This window comes from Aquarana catesbeiana, linkage group LG13 (assembly GCF_042186555.1).
Source record: "Aquarana catesbeiana isolate 2022-GZ linkage group LG13, ASM4218655v1, whole genome shotgun sequence".
In the NCBI taxonomy this organism is placed as follows: domain Eukaryota; kingdom Metazoa; phylum Chordata; class Amphibia; order Anura; family Ranidae; genus Aquarana; species Aquarana catesbeiana.
Window position 1 is genome coordinate 81188034 of NC_133336.1, and position 19356 is coordinate 81207389.

At 40.0% G+C, this 19356-nt stretch overlaps 1 protein-coding gene across 2 annotated transcripts in view; it reads right to left on the reverse strand.

The window, feature by feature from the left end:
• The window catches only part of RGS6 (regulator of G protein signaling 6), a 905069-nt gene that overhangs the window by 50067 nt on the left and 835646 nt on the right, over positions 1–19356 (reverse strand). For both annotated transcript variants that reach the window (XM_073609698.1, XM_073609699.1), the window contains exons 10-15: positions 15379–15453; positions 13291–13389; positions 10637–10698; positions 10168–10278; positions 6554–6679; positions 5155–5341 (exon numbers count right to left, since the gene is read on the reverse strand). In XM_073609698.1, coding sequence (XP_073465799.1) covers positions 5155–5341; positions 6554–6679; positions 10168–10278; positions 10637–10698; positions 13291–13389; positions 15379–15453 — 660 coding nt within the window. The remainder of the gene's footprint in view (positions 1–5154; positions 5342–6553; positions 6680–10167; positions 10279–10636; positions 10699–13290; positions 13390–15378; positions 15454–19356) is intronic.

Consider the following 19356-nt stretch of genomic DNA (forward strand, 5'->3'; position numbering starts at 1 on the left):
GTAATACCCCTGCTGCAGGGATATGGATCTGGTTCTGGTCTTGATGACGTTAGGACCCAAGACCGCTAGAGCGCAGAGGTGCAGAAGCTGCAGGGACCGATCTAGCTGTGTGGAGGAGCAGAGAATCAGGCAAGTATAGCTTTACTGCAAGGGATAACTTCCTATTTGGCTGTAGGTGATCAAAACTACTGGGGCAAAAAGATATTTTGTAAGCATTTTTACTATTTTTTTTTAAAGTATAGCAACCCTTCATTTCTGTAAAAACTAATTATAAAAAATTGTGTGTGGATCACCCAATTAGAGTGGATTCAGCAGATCCCTTTTTTAAGAAAATCTTAATTTTCTTGATAAACACCTGATGGTTTTGTGATTCTGGAATTCACAAAATATCTAGGTAGTGGTTCTTTCTGCTGCAGATGATATACTTGTTCTGTGCACAGCATCATCTAGTGCAGTGGCTCTCAACCTTAGTCCAGGCCCAGTGATTTTCTTCCTAAACTTTCCATGCTCCAACACAAAAAAGGCCCATTTACTTGTTTGTGGTGTGGTTCACTGTGTTAAAGTGGTTCTAAAGGCAGAAGGTTTTAAATCAGGATCACAATGTTATTGCAATGCCAGGGCATGGGACCAATAACTGACTAAAGCAAAAAGCAGCAGAGTATAGTATCTTATCTACATCATTGTTGCTACAAGCATATGTCATCTTATACTATTTGTGAACACAAGGCAATTTTAAAACCCATTTTAATATCACAAATATAATTACATTGGCCAAAACACATGTAATACACACTGAATTAGACACTCCAGGTTCTTCCCATTGCTAACATACATATTTAATAATACATTCCTCAAATCGGTGGGAGAACATCGGTAAAGACCATTAGACAAAAACTGAATTTAAAAACCTGATTCAACTCAACCACCAGAGGAAAGGACAACATAAATATGGCAACTCACTGGACTATAATAAATTGTCACTTTATTGATTATCAAAAATAATTAGAATGTACAAATCTGTATATTAAAATGGTACCACACACAACAAACACACCTAAAATCACACATACTGTACACCTCTCTCTCATAACAAAGAACATTTCCCCTGTTTTAAGCAATATAGCTGTAATCTCTAATATATGTGTATATGGGGTACTCCTGTCTGGTCAAACTGGACCAACCACCCAAAGGTCCCAAGGGGGCACTGTTATCCTTCCTCTCGTGTAATACCTGTAAAACCAGCCTTCTAGTGAATAGGTAAATGTCCTTCACCAAATCAAATAACTGTCCCCTTGCCTGTATTTATAAACCTTAGTTCATCCTGTCTCCCCTGGGGGTCACGTTTTGATCCATCCCCTACTTTTTTTTAAATGGGGTGGACAATGCCTGCATATTTGGGACTGTGGGCTCGGGGAGTGTGGATTTAATGCACTGTGTACTCGTACCATGGTGGTTGTTTGTAGGAGTCCCAAATCGTTTTTTGGAGGAATCTTTTCCCATTCTATGCGTCCTGTTTCACCCCCATCCTCTAATTGTGATGTATAAATACTATCAGCATCTTCCAAGACTATACTCTTTCTCTTATAGGGATTGAACTCTTTATGTTTGTTATGTTTATTCTGACCCCTTCCTCTAACATGATAGGGTGGCTGATTTGATCTGCCCTCCAATGTTGTTTCAGCTTCGGACTGAGTACTATCATTGTTTATGTTATATTTCCTATGGGTTACTCCCTGTTTCTCCATATTGTATGCAAAGTTCCACCCCTATGCTCTATTGGTAATGTATGCATACCTATCCCTCTCAAATTTAGTGTTTTTAGAGTTTACTATCTCTTTGTTATTTTTTCAATTGAAAGGTAGATATCTTTTTCTTGTTCACAGGTGGGTCTCTGCCTAAATGGGGTTAGGGAATCCAGAGTCTCCTGAATGTCTTGGTTTATCTGAAGTAATTGTTGTTCATAAAAATCCACCAGCAGTACAACCATATTGCGTGTGCACTGCTGTCGATTATTTTCCCATTTAGTCTTGAAATCACTAGTTACTTTTTTTTTGGAAAGATCTGGATTCTCATTCCTTTTGGATAGATGTTTTCCTGTATATACTTCCCAAAGAAATATACATTCCATCGTACGCTAGACTTTCTCTCATAGAGGTCCTTTAATTTGAAAAGTAGTCTATTTTTTTCTTTTTCTTGTGTACCATCCCTAGGGTTTACGTCACACTGCATCTGAGATTTACTAAACATCTTCTCTAAAACTTGAGGATCCATTGCAAAAAAAAAAACAAAAAAACTGTAAAAATATTTTCTTTTTAGTTTCCTTTCCACAATATTGTGCATCAAATGGGAATGAACCAAGTGCCACCATGAATGACTGAGTCCCACATTCAAAATACTTGTAATACACACTGAATCAGACACTCCAGGTTCTCCCAATTGCTAACATATATATTTAATAATAAATTCCTCAAATCGGTGGGAGTATCGGAAAAACTATTAAACCTATACGTAAACGTTTCCAAGACCATGTCTATGAAATCAATTACGTGCCCCGCTAGCTAGACATGTGTGTTTAAAACATAATAGGGACCCCCATTGTCTGAAGTGTTGGGTTCTAGAAGTGATTTCCCAAGACACTAGAGGGGGCAATTTTGACCAGGTGGTTCTTCAGCACAAAGCCAGGTGGATATGTGAATTGAAGGCTACCAAACCACCTGGACTCAACGATAGCCTTCGTTTTGTACCTTTTTTGAAACAAAAGTTCAATACATTTATTTTTTTCTCTCATTATTATTATTCTTATGTTGAGAGCAACTCACTGGTGTATCTAAGTATGTTTATAGGTTAAGTTGTATATATAGTATATACAGTATGTACATAGGATGAAATTATCATTAATAGCCTTATGAAGGAAGCTTGTCACCATGCTGCAGTTATAAGCCTTTTTCTTTTCCCTTTGTGGAATGTATATTAGCACTAATTAATTTTTTTATATAGATTGACAATTTTTTAATTCTGGCCCTTAATAAGATACTGCCACTCCGCGTGACGGGTTGCGTGCGTGGTGACATCATGCGTTTGCAGCGTGGCGCATTTGCGTGCCCGACATGATATCACCGCCTATGTAACTACGTGACGTTTGGCGGCCAAATTTAAATTTTTTTTAAGCACATGGTTACACAGTTGGCCTCCATTTTCCCTCTGAAGCAGCCGGCTTAGGTCCAGCAAAACCCGTCAGGCTTAACCTCACTTTCCACATACACCCTATCTCCTGGGGACGTCTGGAAGTATAACATGCATGCATGCACCCTATAGAACAGGGGTCTTCAAACTAGGGCCCTCCAGTTGTTCAGGAACTACAATTCCCATCATGCCTAGTCATGTCTGTGAATGTCAGAGCTTTACAATACCTCATGGGATGTGTACTTCTGCAACAGCTGGAAGGCCGTAGTTTGAGGATCCCTGCTATAGAACATTCCATGACAATCTGGTCTCTAACACATATGGACATTTACGTCATTGAGGATTGATTTCCAAGTTGGTGATGGACTATATCTACTCTGCACCACCTGGAACATGATTGGTGTGCGAGGGAGGGGATATCCATGTTCACATATATCTCTTGGCTGATTCATTACTGCTGTGGCTATATGCCTGTACATCTACGAAGTTGATACAATTGTATATAATCAGTGACCATTGATCCTACTCTGGACCACATCATACTTTGATTCATACTAGAACGGAGTATTTGTTTTATCATTTCACCACAAATCTTGGATCCATCTCTGATTTTCAACTGTGGCAGACATGCTATCTTTGGCTGGGTGCTATGAGCTATGATTTACATGCATAATAACCTATTTGTGACCAGAAATTAGCTCATTCTAATATTAGGATCACCACCCCTTACCCCATACACACATATATATATATATACATATATTAGAAATTACAGCTATACTGCTTAATACAGGGTAAATGTTTTTTGTTATGAGAGAGTGTGATTTTAGGTGTGTTTGTTGTGCGTGGTACCATTTTAATGTACGGATTTGTACATTCTAATCATGTTTGATAATCAATAAAGTGACAATTTAATATAGTCCAGTGAGTTTCCATATTTATGTTGTCCTTTCCTCTGGTGGTTGAGTTGAATCAGATTTTTTGTCAAAAACACATTTAATTTCCTAAAAAATGTTTTAGCCTTTTTTAAAATCTTTTGTGGTCACTTGACCGCACGGCCTCATTAAGGCCCTCTTCATCACAGTGAGAGGCCTGTCTATTTTGTAAAGGGGAAGGTTTCTTTACATATACACAGTGGGGAAGTTCCCCATCTGTGGCTCACGTGGGATGATGTTGGGTGGGATTATATCACAGCAGGCTCGTGGGTGGATGGGCTTACATGACACAGCAGGCATGCGGACTAACAAAACACACACAGGGGAAGTAACTTCTTTGTGTGTGTGGACTTAATTCCAGAACTAGCTGCAGATTAGACAACTCCCAGCTGGAGCCTCGTTGTCAAAACTATAGTAGGTTTGGGAACACAGAACACACAGGTGGGGAAGTTTCTTCCACGCTATAGGTGTGATGTAAGCCCATCCGCCTGCTAGCACACTAACCCATAATCCTTCCAGCCCCCTGTTAAATGTCGAATCACTCACCAGCCGGTGCTGTTTGACATTATTCCATCCACCGCCCGCCCACTGTGCGTGATGTAATTCAGAGACGGGGAACTTCTTAACTGTCGATATGTAAAGAAGGCTGTCCCCTTACTAAAAAACCCCAAAGAACTAGCAGGATCTTCAGGTTTTTTTAAAGTGAAATAATAAATAAAAACTTTAAAGGATAGATTTTCTAATCACTATATGTAATAACTTTATACTGTGTATATGTAAACACACATATACTATCTACTTATTTACACTTCCACACTTTAGCAAAACCATTATGGCTCTTTCACATTATCTGCAGTGTTCTGGGTTTTTTCACACTGGACAAACACAGGTGACCTCTAGGGTACATAGAAAACAATTGTTTCCCAATTGACTTCCAACTGTTTATGCCAGGCAAAATTTGTTTGGTAAGGGATGCATATAAATTACAAGTGCACGTACTTGAATAGGACTTACTATAATGTTGAAAATTACGAACCTGGGCATCTTCAAATGTGTACCTCCCTGGATCCTTCACATTTTGGCTTGTCTTCTCAAAACTGTGGGAATCTAAATTGATGGCACTTTGTGCTCCAGGGGCCAAAAACTCTTGCCATATTTCTTCTACTCTTTTTGGAACTTCTTGCAAGGGTTGCTTTTTCAGATCTTGGACAACCAGCCAAAACCTTAGGAAAATAAGTAACTCTGAAGTATTTTAAGCAATTTTAAATCAGCACTGCTGTTGGACTAACATTACAATATGTATTACCTTTATGCAGAAGACTAGAATATACTAAGCTAGAAAAGACAATGAACCATGCTACAATGATGTCCTCTAGTGGAAAGATCTGTTCACTGTTGATAATGCTTATCTCCAGGAATTATATCTTTCTTAATACAAAATTAATTACGTATGATTGAAAAACAGTTGAGTCCTGGGAGTATGGCACAAAGCAAAACATTTTAATGCTATCACTAAGTAAAGTGTAATTAACCATTCTGTCACATATTTAAACATTCTGCTTAGTCAGTATATATTTTAAGATTGTAAAAGTGTTACTTTAATAAATGGTAGCATTGCTATCCTGGATGTGAAAAGAATGGCCTTGTGTTTGTTCACTTGGATTGGAATAACATAGCAAGCTCGCCGAAAGATAATTATCCTTTTTTAATTTGCAAATGTACAGTATAGTATGCATGCTAGAAGGGTCATTGTGTTACTGAAACTTCCAAACTAGAGGAGGTGAAGGTAGGATAAATGTCCTAGAAAAGACTTCATATCAGTTCCTCTCTACTTGACAAGTGTCAGACAAAAGAGGACATTAAGGGAAATCTCCGAAGGGAAAAACAGAGTGCATTAAAAATATTTTTTTTTTCCTAGCAGAGTAAGAAAGGTGTAAAATCTCTGTCAGGTGTATATTATTTGTACTACATCTTGCAGTTTTTCAACCCATTTCCTGTAAAAGTTACAGGGTTTAGACAGAACAGAAATTGGGGAAAAATCCAATCAACAGCAAAACAAACAAACAGCAGTTGAACCTGACAGAGGTTCTAACCCTTATCCATATCTTTAACTAAAAAAAAATTTTAAAAAATGGCTGGACTTGGACTTTACAGCACAAATCCTGTACACTACGACACCATGACCTTGGAACCTGGAAGATCTGAAAGAGAAAACTTTGAGGGATTTTTGGATTTTCCCTTCTTAGTCTTAATGACAATGGTAACCAGGATAAAAAAGGTAAATCTTCCCCATAGGGACTACTGTAAACATCTGACAAAAGTTCTAACTTTCTGGTTTTACATGAAGTAAGATGTAAGTAAATACTTTTATATTAGAATACACAGTATATGTCTGAAGGAACATGGAACACAAGTAAAGGCTGACAATGCCTTACCTGAGGTTTTCAGAACTGAACTCTGACTCCAAAAAGCGAAGGAATTGTTCTCGTCCTACTGGATCTTTCAGAACTTCATCAAGTGAGAAGCCCCACCTTTTCACACGCTGCTGGCTAGGCTCTTTGCTTTTTTGGGAGTAAAACATTTTATTTAATTAGTCGAACCAATTGTATGAAGTTCCAAGAATTTACTTCTGAGAGTTGCTTTTATTGTAATAAAGAAAACTGTAACAGGTAACTATGATCCATTGAACATTTAAACAAATATTACATTACATGTTACAGATTTATCTAACAAGTGCAGCTATGCTATGGCTAATTTACTCCAGTGTTGTTAATTTAAAGTAGAGCTATGGGCAGAACTTTTTATTTTGGATACAGTAAGGGAGGGTTATAACGCGAACAATATTAAAAAATGATTGAATCCATACCACTCAAAAAGGTTTAAATTGAGCAATGACCAATTCGTCATTCAGACGGGATGCCAACAGTTAACTATATGAACTTGAAGGGGTTGGGACAAAGATATAATGCTTTATTGATGAAACACATGTAGCGCTGGTAGATTTTCATCTACCACTTATAGGTACATTTAGTGGGTTATCTGTTTTATACATAGTCAGATTTAGCCTCTGTTCCAGTTTGGCTGTGTTGCATGTAGTTTCACACTGTGCCTGTGGATGTCGTTGTCGCCATGGGTAGGTGTTGGAAAGGCAATGCGCTAAAGCCTATGAGTGCTCCTCTGTCCCAGAGATAACTCGGTGGAGGTGGTCCTCGGAGTTGCATTCTGGGAGAGGGTATTTATGGGACAGACGCCATGTTTTGGGGGGTTTCCGTTCCACCTGCTGGCCCTCCTGGCCGACAGGTATGTGTTAGGAGTACTACTGCGTGGTCCTCCGACCGGGAGGACCACGTTGCTGCAGCGTGTGGGTGGGCCCAGAAGCCTGTCTGGGGCCTACCACAGCGGCGAGGGAATGGTCCTGTTCTGTCTGTCCTGCGGAAAGAAGCTGGACAACTGAGAAGATCCCAGGGGAGGACCCGTCATGGAAGGATCATGCAGAGTGCTGGTCTGGAGAGGGGCCTGGTGACTCAGTTGGAGGACGTATCCTAAAGTTAACCTGCCGCATAGTACTGCCGGGTCGGCTTAGAGGTTCTGGTGCTGTGTTTGCTGTCCATCGTGATTCATTACATCCTATGGCAGAGGATCGTACGGTTTTCTATTCCATTCAAGTCTGTGGCAGAGACTTTTGTTTGTGCTGAGTGCCGGTTGCTAGGTTAGTGAGAGAAACCTATCCGGGTGGGCAAAGATTCAACTCTAAAAGGAGAGTACATTCATCTACAAGATTCCAATTCATAGTGCTATAGCAGGAAAGGGTATTTGAACTTCCCTGCAGCTCTTCTTCTGCCTCTTTCCTGCTACTTCCTTCAGTTACTCTTTATTAAAGCATTGGAAAAGATACTCAAGTGTCTGGTGTCTACACTGTCTGGGATTAAACTCAACGGGACCCTGGACCCGGTTCTGGTGAAATTGAGGTAACAAAGGTGACGGTAACAGCCCGCTTTAAACCAGCAGCTCCACCGTGAGTTAGTGCTACACACACAATATCAAAAACTATTTTTTTGATATTTTGTGTTTCATCCATAAAGCCTTATAATTTTGTCCAATTATATCGTGGTTGACCCTCCTCTTATTTGCCCTCTTGTGACATCTCTTTGTCCCACCCCTTCAAGTTCAGAGGGTTATAACCCCTATCAGATTTTTTTTCCCATCTCTGTCCCATTGTGGAGATCTCACCTCACTTCCTGTCCTATATCCAAACAGGAAGTGAGAGGAAATCCCTTCAAATTAAGGGATTAAGGCTATATTTCAACATATGTTTCAAAATTGTTCACCACAACGTAAACTAAAGCTGGATACACACTAAACAATTATCTGTAGATTTTTTCCTTTAGATTTACCAAAGCCATATAATATGAGGTCAAACCTAAACACTTTCAATTTGTATGCAATCAGGCAGGTCCCTGCACTACATGGTTTTGGTAAATCCAAAGGAAATCAGATAGCAAAAGTTGTATAGTGTGTATGGGGTCTTTGCATAAAACAGCCTTTGGCCAGAAAGCAACTGAATGAAGCCAGTAGAAAATTCCCTCAAAATTTTATAACAACATTTTTGGGCCATTCTTTTTTCCTGTGTTTCTCTGAAAAATCACTTCATTGACAAGTCAACAATGCTCCAATTCCATAATAGTTTCAAGATATGACACACTGATTAATTGCTTGTTGTATAATGCTTTCCCATGGCTCACTTCTTGTCCCAAATATCTGTAAAAAGGTGGAGGTTAATTTATATGGTAAGTAGCCTGTGGAGTAAAATATAGCATCACCTGCAATGTGTAGACAGGTGATGTGAAAACAGGTCCTCCCATTTAACATTTAGTGCACTGCAATGGCATATATTAATACCTACATAAGAGAAGCAAGTAGGAATCTGCAATCAGTTTTTCTAAAATCCCATGTATATAGCTGACTTTTTGATGACTGCTTTTTCTCAACAAACTGAACATTCTTCTGCAGTACTAATTACTTTCACACCAGTTAAAGTAACAGTGCTCAAAGGTTACTAAAACAGACTTCTGCATTGCAATGCAGGCATCAAACAATGCATGCACATACTTTGAGGGCTAATTCACACTGCATTGTAAAATGCCTGTCACCACAAGCACACACAGAAAACAATTGTTTCCTGTGTGTTCTATTCACACTGCAACGCATCCCCCAGTGGGCTGTAAAGAATTGCATGGCACTGTACAGCAGCACATCATGCTGCTGTATAGCGACTTGAATGAAGTGTACTTTTGTAGACTTCAAATAAAGTTTGTTCAAATACCAAAAAAATTGGAGCTGCGTGTGATGCATTGAATCGAAGACTGCACTGCCCTCTTCTGCAGTCTGGAACAGACATCTGCTGGAGAGGTAAAGCGCTCTGGCAGCTGTCCATTCCTGTGTGAATACAGCTTAAAGTACAACTAAAGGCAGCTTGCTTGCTCTAACCCCCCCATGTGTCTCTGTTGCTGGATCCTGATAGTGATGGTGGGAGGAGTTTTGCAGAGCTAGCACGTTGTTGCCTTCCACTATGCTAGCATTTGCATCTCCCACAGGAAACTTTAGTTCTCATGATTCAGTGGGCAATTGGCAGTGACATAGGCAGGGCATAGGCAGGCCGAGCGTGAGAAGTGGGCGGAGCCTTGGAGTGTCTTCAAAGATGACTGACACGCTAGGGCTTTCTAAGGAAATGAAGCAACGCCCCCCCCAATGATGTCATGGCACCACACTGTAGTTCCTTAAATAATGGCATAACACAAAGGGGGGCAATGGAACCATTTGGAAAGTGAGGAAGCTGCGTTGTCCACACAATAAAGGAAGCTGACAAGCTGGAGGGGGAGCAGGTACATTTCTCTATATCCTTGCATTTACATTACAAAGACAGATATGTTTTACAGTCTACTAAGTTCTATCACATATTGAATTTTTGTTTTTGACTTATTTTTTGTTATTCTTTAATTGCTCTCTTCTGCAGCCCAAAGTTCAACTGAATGATGTTTGTATACTATACCTTATTTCTAAATCCCAGAAAATGCTGTCATCGCTTATCCATGGATTAGAAGGATCAGCTGGGGTAAGGAAAGGATCGTACTCATTATATTGTTCGGAGTAAGCAATAAAGCTGTAGAAAGGAAAAATTGTACACATAATAAGCCAAATCTTACATGAAAAGAAGATGATTATAATGCAATGAGGATAATACAGTGTTTACAGCAGGGATATGCAATTAGCGGACCTCCAGCTGTTGCAGAACTACAAGTCCCATGAGGCATAGCAAGACTCTGACAGCTAAAAGCATGACACCCAGAGGCAGAGGCATGATGGGACTTGTAATTTTGCAATAGCTGTAGGTCCATTAATTGCATATCTCTGGTTTATAGTGTTGTATTAATTAAAAAAATATTTTGTATAGTTGGTACACTGTTATACAGTCATGGAACTTTTCTCCTGATATAACACAGTTTACTTTGTTAACTTACCTGTCAGCTACTTTGGACATTTTTAAACAATGTCGATCTATCTGAACATTCAGAAAATGAATCTGCAAAGAGAATAACTTAACATCAATTCATGCCATTATGTATATATTAAAAATTTTAAATGTTTGTTATCATGACTAAATATCTGTGTAAAGCTTCCCACGGACATCAGATGATGTTTGGATACTAAGGAACAATCTGAACACCAAACATTTCTTTAATAAAGAAATAAAACTTGTAGGAAAGAACAGAAAACATACATACTTGTTTACTAGGAATGTGAGTATGTATACATCCTGAAGAAAAAACTAGTACCACGCATATCTTCGGGTATTGGATAAATAATTATATCCTGGTAAATATTTTTTTCTACCCTGCTAAAATTATCATCTCTAGTCACTGGTGTGCTATAGATATCCAATAAACCACTTAGGCCCCTTTCACACGATCGGACCGTTCAGGTCCGCCTGTCAGTTTTGACGGCGGACCTGAACGGGCGCTCCATGTTAGATGTCAGCGGAGACATGTCCGCTGACATCCAACCCGGTCCGATCCACTAAAAGCAGACGGATGGCCCTATGTCCAGGTCCGTCGCTGGCGGATCGGATCGGGTGAGATCTGATGAAAACGGACATGCTGTCCGTTTTCATCCGATCCCTCCATAGGCGGCAGCGGCGCCTGACAAGCCCCTCCCCGCTCAGCGAGCAGAGAGGAACCTGTCATCTGCCGGCTCAGCGGAGATCAATGGAGAGATCTCCCGCTGAGCCGGTGGACCGAGGCGAACTCCGTGAAAGCGGAGTCCGCCTCGTGTGAAAGGGGCCTTATGGTTATTTTTAAATGCCTCCTGCAACCTTGTATGCCAATAAATTCACTATAGAGCTACCTGCACTTTGCAGGCTGACAGTCATCCCTCACGATGCATCTTATTTGTCATGCATGTATTTATTCTGATTCATGAATGAAGATGCTCTCATTTTATTTGGTGAAGACTATTGTGAGAACATTTTGATGAACTTTTAAGGGCAATTGATATTTTCTAAGCGCTGCCTGTTGAATGTACAGGTGCATCTCGTAAAATTTGAATAGCATTAAAAAGTTAATTTATTTCAGTAATTCAATTCACAAAGTGAAACTTCTATATTTTATATAGATGCGCTACACACAGAGTGATATATTTCAAGCATTTCTTTTTGATGATTATAGCTTTCAGCTAGTGAAAACCCACAATTCAGTATCTCAGAAAATTAGAATATTACATAACACCAATAAAAACCATGCTTCCCTCTGCTGACCAGCTTTATAGAGATGCTGATTTCATTTTCCAACAGGATTTGGCACCTGCCCGCACTGACAAAAGTACCAATACCTGGTTTAATGATCATGGTATAACTGTGCTTGATTGGCCAGCAAACTCACCGAACTTAATCCCCATGGAGAATCTGTGGGGTATTGTTAAGAGGAAGATGAGAGACACCAGACCCAACAATGCAGACAAGCTGAAGGCCGCTGTCAAAGCAACCTGGACTTCCATAACACCTCAGTAGTGCCACAGGCTAATCGCTTCCATGCCACGCTGCATTGATGCAGTAATTCATGCAAAAGGAGTCCCAACCAAGTATTGAGTGCATACTATACTGTACATGGACATACTTTTCAGTAAGCCAACATTTCTGTATTAAAAATCCTTTTTTTTATTGATGTTATGTAATATTCTAATTTTCTGAGATACAGAATTTTGGGTTTTCACTAGCTGTAAGCCATAATCATCACCGTTAAAAGTAAGAAAGGCTTGAAATATATCACTCTGCCTGTAACACATCTATGTAAAATATATGAGTTTCACTTTTTGAATTGAATTACTAAAATAAATGAACTTTTTGATGATATTCTAATTTTATGAGATGCACTTGTATATATCTTCCTGCTAAGGAGCAGAGGTAATCCAGCAGCTGGGGTTCGTTTTTACTGTTTAAGGGACTTTTGAGTCCTAGTGCGCTGATATTTTGGGAATATACACATTTTAATCGTTGACAGAGAGGAATAGATACACTTTTGGGCTATGGGTTTATGTGCCAAGAAGAGAAATCTGGTAATGGTTATGTGAATATTCGCTGCACCATCTTTCTCATCCATCAACCCGAAGATACAAGTTAGTGGCTAAAATGTAATATAAGTTTGAAGAATATGACTACTAGTATCCAAAACCCTCTTCAATATTGGGATAGCTCTGGACATCTCCACAACATATGTATTAGGTCATAGATAAAGAGATGTAGGATCCAGTACACCCCATGCAGCATAAATAATTGGGTTAACTTCTGCAAAGAGGAGAGGGACAAAACAAGTGGTTTGTCACAAAAAGGTTTCATGGAATTATCTTGCCTTGATTACTGTGGCCTGAAAAAGACATGCCCTGATTTCTGCAACATTGCTAACAGTTAGACATTAATTCAAATATTTTCATACTCCCTTTACATGCTGTAATTTTCAACATAATGGTAATTTCACTTAAATGAAGCACAGACGTAAAACACATTTTCAAACACCTTTTGTTTTCCTTAATATGATAATCCCATCTCTGTACCTTTAGGCGTTTGTTCTCCCTCAGTTACAGTTTTGAGCAAAGCAGTTGTAATTTCTGAAGAACTACAAACCTGTTTTCGTAGGTCATCTTTTGTCGTTTTCCTAATCACGTGGGATGCCATGTGGACTGGGCTCTGTGACTGAGAATCTTCTGATACCCCATATACTGACTGGAGAAACACATAGGACAACAATGAGGATGAAGAAAAGAACAAGTGTTTAAAACAATTCCATACCCCATTATACAGAGAAATTGTCCTAGAGTTTCTTGTTATTATCTGTGACTTCTACAGGTCCCCATATGGTTAGACATGCATAGTTTTTGCTGTCTTTATAACCAGATTTACACCTTTGTCCTGTGGTAACATATTGCAAAAGGAGTGTTTTACCACACTTTACTGTGAAGCATAGTAACTTATTCTATGCAGTGTGGTGCAGTGTGGCGCTTTTCATTTTGAAAGGCACCCAATAGCACCTAATGCACCACAAAGAATCTGTGTTGACCTGTTGACCTGACTATCGGAAATATACAGATTTCTATACTGTATGTACAACCATATCTTGCTGTATATACAACTTATTTATTATTTCTGGTACCTGTAGTGGGGGATATGATTTTGATTTTGTCATCTGGATCTTGCAGAGGCAGTTTATGCCTTTATTTTATCTATGTATTTTAATACTTTTTTGAATAAATATATATTTTATAGGACTTATTTATGTGGTCTCCCATATTGAGCCTATAAAGTCCGATCCATATAGGCGGTGCTTGAATATTTTCAGCCCGCAATCTCTTTTTTCATGTATACATGCGGATGTGGCTAAGTGAAGTCAAATCTGTTTTTCTGTAATATTACCTGGTCATAACTACCCTCCCCTTTTTCTTTTCACTTATATGCTGCATATAACTCCAGTGATTGTGTTTGCAATTGTCCCTTTTATTAGTCTTTATTTTTTAAGTCTTTTTTATGCCGTGCACCTTTCCCCCCCCATATTTAGCCATAGCACTTTTGTAATTAAATGGCTGCATATCAGCTATAATATGGGCTGCATAATATAATGCCCCTTTTTTAGATATATACGTGTCACTTTTTTTTTACAGCTGGAAGAGGCTGGGGGACCTTCTACCAGCCATGGCACCAGAGGTGTAGGTGTGTGCGTGTGCATATAAATGTGTATACAGTGTTTGTTAGGTTGCACCGTTCAGTGCAATCAGTGCCGATACTAAGCATTGGCACGAGTACTTGTACTCGTGCCAATGCTCTGATACCTAAAACCGATACCATTGCGGTGCAATTTGAGCCCATGCAAAATGCATGGTCTCAAATCGCACTGCAAAGATTTGCATGTGCTTTGAAAAGGAATGCAGTGTAAACCCAGGCTTGCTCAACAACTTTGACACAGACTAAATAATCCTCACTGGTCTGGATTATTTTTAAAAAAACATATTCTTTCATTTATGCAGGAAAAACTAAAAAACCCAGTGGTGATTAAATACCACAAAAAGAAAGCTCTATTTGTGTGAAAAAATGAAATAAATATTACTAGGGTAAAGTGTTTCATGGTCGAGAAATTGCCAGTTAAAGTAGTGCAGTGCTGAATAGCAAAAAATGCCCTGGTCATAAAGGGGGTGAAACCTTCCGGAGGTCGAATGGTTAAAAATTGCTGCTTAGATTTTTAAATGCTCTTTTCTGAAAACTCCAGGACTGAAAAATCCTTTTTATCTTTTCTTGCTTTGTAATGTTCACGGGGGGTCTGGGGAGTTATTGTTTACCATAATAACCCTGTCTATAAAGTGCTGGCAGATCTCATCATCAGTTGTAAACTAGATTTGAATTCTGTCTGTCCTGACACAGGGTTGAAGATCTAGAAGCTGGGCTTTATTTTTAGGTATGCTGCTTAAACAGGAACACATAACAAATAATGCAATTCTTTCTAAAATTTCATTGCAAATATGAAAATATCTTAAAGAATGAAGTTCCTTTTTTCGGTCTTCCCGCTATTTTGTTGCAATCTGTTTACTGCTGTCACTCATCCATCTAGTACAAAGCTATGTACAGTGATTTGTTGCACTGTTGTTCTTTGAATCATATGTTTTGTTTTTTAAACCCTTTGAAAGCAAAAAACGTATAAGGTACTGAGCCTAATGAAAAACACACCTTTTTGACCTTTTGGGGATTCTTCATTCGACGACATTTTCTTATGTCCATTTCCGTTGTATTCACACATCCAGGCTAAAGAGACATTAAACACATTAGAAAAAAATACATTTAATCATCCAAAGCAGTTACACATAATTGACTTGGGGAAACATTTTCCATTTGAAAGGTTTTGCTTTTAGTTTTTAAACCCAGTACCTTAAACAGCCCATTTATGAGCATATGTTGTTACCCTGACAATTAAAATCTACGCTCCAGACAATCTGAAAAATATGGAAAAGTACACAAACTAACTATCAAGTGTTTTTTTGGGATTGTTTTGAAAACATAAAAACATTTCACTCTGTATCTAATGCCATGTACACACCGGCTGACTTGCTCCGGCGGACCAGACTCGGAAAATTCGATCGTGTGTGGGCTCCAGTGGATTTTTATTTCCCAAAAGTCCGATAAAAAAATCCGCTCGTCTGTATGCTAGTCCGATGGACTAAAACAGACGCTAGGGCAGCTATTGGCTACTGGCTATCAACTTCCTTATTTTAGTCCGGTGTACGTCATCACGTACGAATCCGTGGGACTTTGGTGTGATCGTGTGTAGGCAAGTCCGTTCGTTAGGAAAGTCGGTCGGAAAGACTGTCAGACCTAGTCCGTCGAAAAGTCCGCTCGTGTGTACGCGGCATTACTGTCACTAACCTGATGTTTTGCTATCACATAATTCTGAGTCTGGGATTTTAGAAGATCCAAGTTTTTCTGCCATCTAATTTTGCACATACATGTAGCGGTCTCCCCAACTTCCAAGGGCCTAATTGTGACCCCAGAGCCAGGGAGAACTGACATTCCTGCTCAGGGTGCAGGTTACTAGGCATAGTGGGTGTAGTGCAAGGTGGAAAGATCAAGTGCCGGTCACTTTTTGTAAAAATGAACAAAGAGTTTTATTTCTCTTAACAGGAACGGTGGGGAGAGAGGGTTTAGGGCACAGGACACCCTTAGGCAAATGCAATAGCTATTAAGGCAAACTCCACAGACAAAAATAGAACTAGGCAGACAGCAATACAGAACTAGGGTCTTTATGCTGAACGCAGCAATCTGTATCTGGTAGCAACCGCTGTCTTCTATGGCAACAACTTCTCTCACAGTATCCTACTGCAGATCTTCCAGTTTAACTCACAGTAACCCACTTTAGATCTCTCAGCTTATCTCGCAGTATCCCACTGTAGATCCTTAAGCTCAACTCACCATCTTTCACTAGACTTCTTGGACTCTCAGCTACCTGCTGGATTCCTGAGCTTCACCCACAGCTAACCGCTGTACTTTATCTTCAAGCTTTACTTACATCTACACGCCATACTCCTTCAAGCTTTACTCACAGCTACCCGCTGCCTTCCTGGATGAGTCTCCACTGAAGCTTTCCCACTACTTCACTGTTCCTGGCTAGTGAAGCGTCTGCTCTGGTACTCCTTCAGAACTTCATCCCTTCCAAACTTGCCCCCAGTAACAGGAGTGATCGTCCCTTTGTGGCAACTGCTTCTCCTTTACCTCCGACACGATCAGGCTCCCCTCAGGCCGAGCCTCTAACAAATGCGGTTCCGCCCCAGGTTTCCGGCTTAACCTTGGCTGCTTCTCCTTTGCGGAACCCTGAACTGCTGGGTAGGCTTTAAGTGGACCTAGCAGCCAGCATGCCTCCTGGATAGGCCTCAGGCTTTAGGCCTAGCAACCAGGAGCTTCTCAACACACACACTCACCCAGACCGCAGCCTCGGGCGGAAAGAACCCCGATCACCTGACTCCTCCCAAATAATAAGCCTATCCCAGCATACAAAGCGGTCAAAGAAACTCCTGCTGATTGGCTGAGACAACCTAGTTACCCATTACCTGAATTTATGGTAATCCATAATTCTAATGCCAAAAGCAACAGTGCCACCTAGAAGAGAGAGACTACCCCAAACCCCAAACTCAGACTTAGGACAGGAATCAGTGAATAAACCTACCAATTAGCCAGGAAGGTTACCACTTAGCACAACTAGATTTATTAGCAGCCCTGTTTAGGACCAGGGGGCTACAATCCCCCCTACCAAGGAAACTATGTCCCAGGGTTTGCAAAAAAAAAAAAAACAAGTACTCTCAATCCTGAGAGTGGATGTCCTGGCAAAAAGTGGATAGGGAGGGGTAACAGGGAAGGAGGAACAATAGTAGCAAATACATGTGACGTACCACATGCAAATAAATGAACATAACTTATGTATAAAGACAAGTGGTATTTCACATAGATAAATATAAGACATTATGTACAGTTAACATGTGGCGTACCACATGCAAATAAGAGAGGGGAATGCAATGAACAACAACCTTACATCCTAACTATCTATCTAATAGTCGCACAATAGGAGATACAAAATTATCATTGTTATACAAATTGAAGAGATTGTCTCTCCTTAGCCAAGGAAGACACGGAAGGAGTGCAGAAACACCTGAAAGAGAAGAAAACAGGCAATATAGAAAATACAACCTACTATTCTAGCATTACCAGTGCAGTATGTACACAATTGAACTTTTGTTTACTCTCAGCCGAGAGCAACAAAAATAGTGCAAAACAAAAAAAAAAAACACAATCATGTATCTTACGCTACATATATACGTCTAACATCTACTACACCTAGACGTATGTACAATTGAAAACAGGCCCCACTCCCCCGAGAATGACACCTGTTTTCCATAGCAAATCTAGCATATCTAAAAAATTAAAAATTCACTTAGCAACCTATATTGAACAATGTTGAAATAGGACTTATGACTCATTTAGAATGGCACACTCACACCATCTAGTGGTCATTAAAGGAGAGAACAGTCCACATATAACATTTCAGTCCATGAAATCCAAGGTGCAAGTAAAGACTTGCCCCTTTGTCACAGCACAGTCTACCCAACTAACTAAACATCCCATTGTCCTTGGAGCCCCAAAGTCCAATATGCATTTTCCTGGTGGTGCAGCAACTTGGGTTGACAACTTTCCAGCAACTTCTCTTCTTCACAGGGACAAACTCTGAAAAGGTATGCATGGCTACTTTCAACAGCACTTTTAGCCACACAACATGCAAGGGACTGTAATCATAAAGAACTTTCCCTTTTCCGGAACAACAAAGTCCCTTTGCACTTTGAACAGATCTCAGCCTGTCCTTAACCCAGCCGGGGACTGAGATCACTTTTCTGCACATATGAAGAACAGGACATGCTGATAATCCAGGGCAGCAGATCAGCATATCTCTTTGCAAAGTAAGGCATACTGACAATTCCAGGGCACATGCCAGTATGTCATTTTTTTCTTTTAAGGTACTCCCTGCAACTGCTGGCATCAGGAACACAGTCCAGCAGTGACAGCGCAGGCAGGAGTGTCCCCACATCAACATTTTTCAACTGTAGAGCAACTTCCGGTGGAACTGACATAGACAAACTGAGCATAGCTCTGGGTTCCACTTTAACTGGATTCAACATTCAACATCTTTTTCATTTCATTACTAATAATAACGAGGGTCAGGCAATTGAATAGGCTTTCCGGTTGAGCCAATAGTGATGATATAATGTTGCACATCCTCCTGGTTGGGCCGTCGGATGACGACATGGTCTGAGTAAATCCAACAACCTGAATCCAAAGTTAATGACAATATGATTCTTAACCCCTGCCACGGGCTGTGAGCACAAAGTGAACAAGTCATGCATAACCTTTCCTTTCTTCTGTAACAGCAACATTGTGGCAGATACTTTACTCAGAACAGAACCAGCAATTTTCACTGGCAACAAGTGTCCCGGCTATAGCTTTAAACGACAAAGGCCATAACCGCAGCAAAGGTAGATATCTTTCACAGTAGAGCATACTTCAGAAGACATGTAAATAGTTATCACTCATTCCGCACATTCTTCCTCCCAGTTTAGCTTACCCGCTTCAGGCACCGACTTGATCGGGTACCGGACCGACTCTTTACAC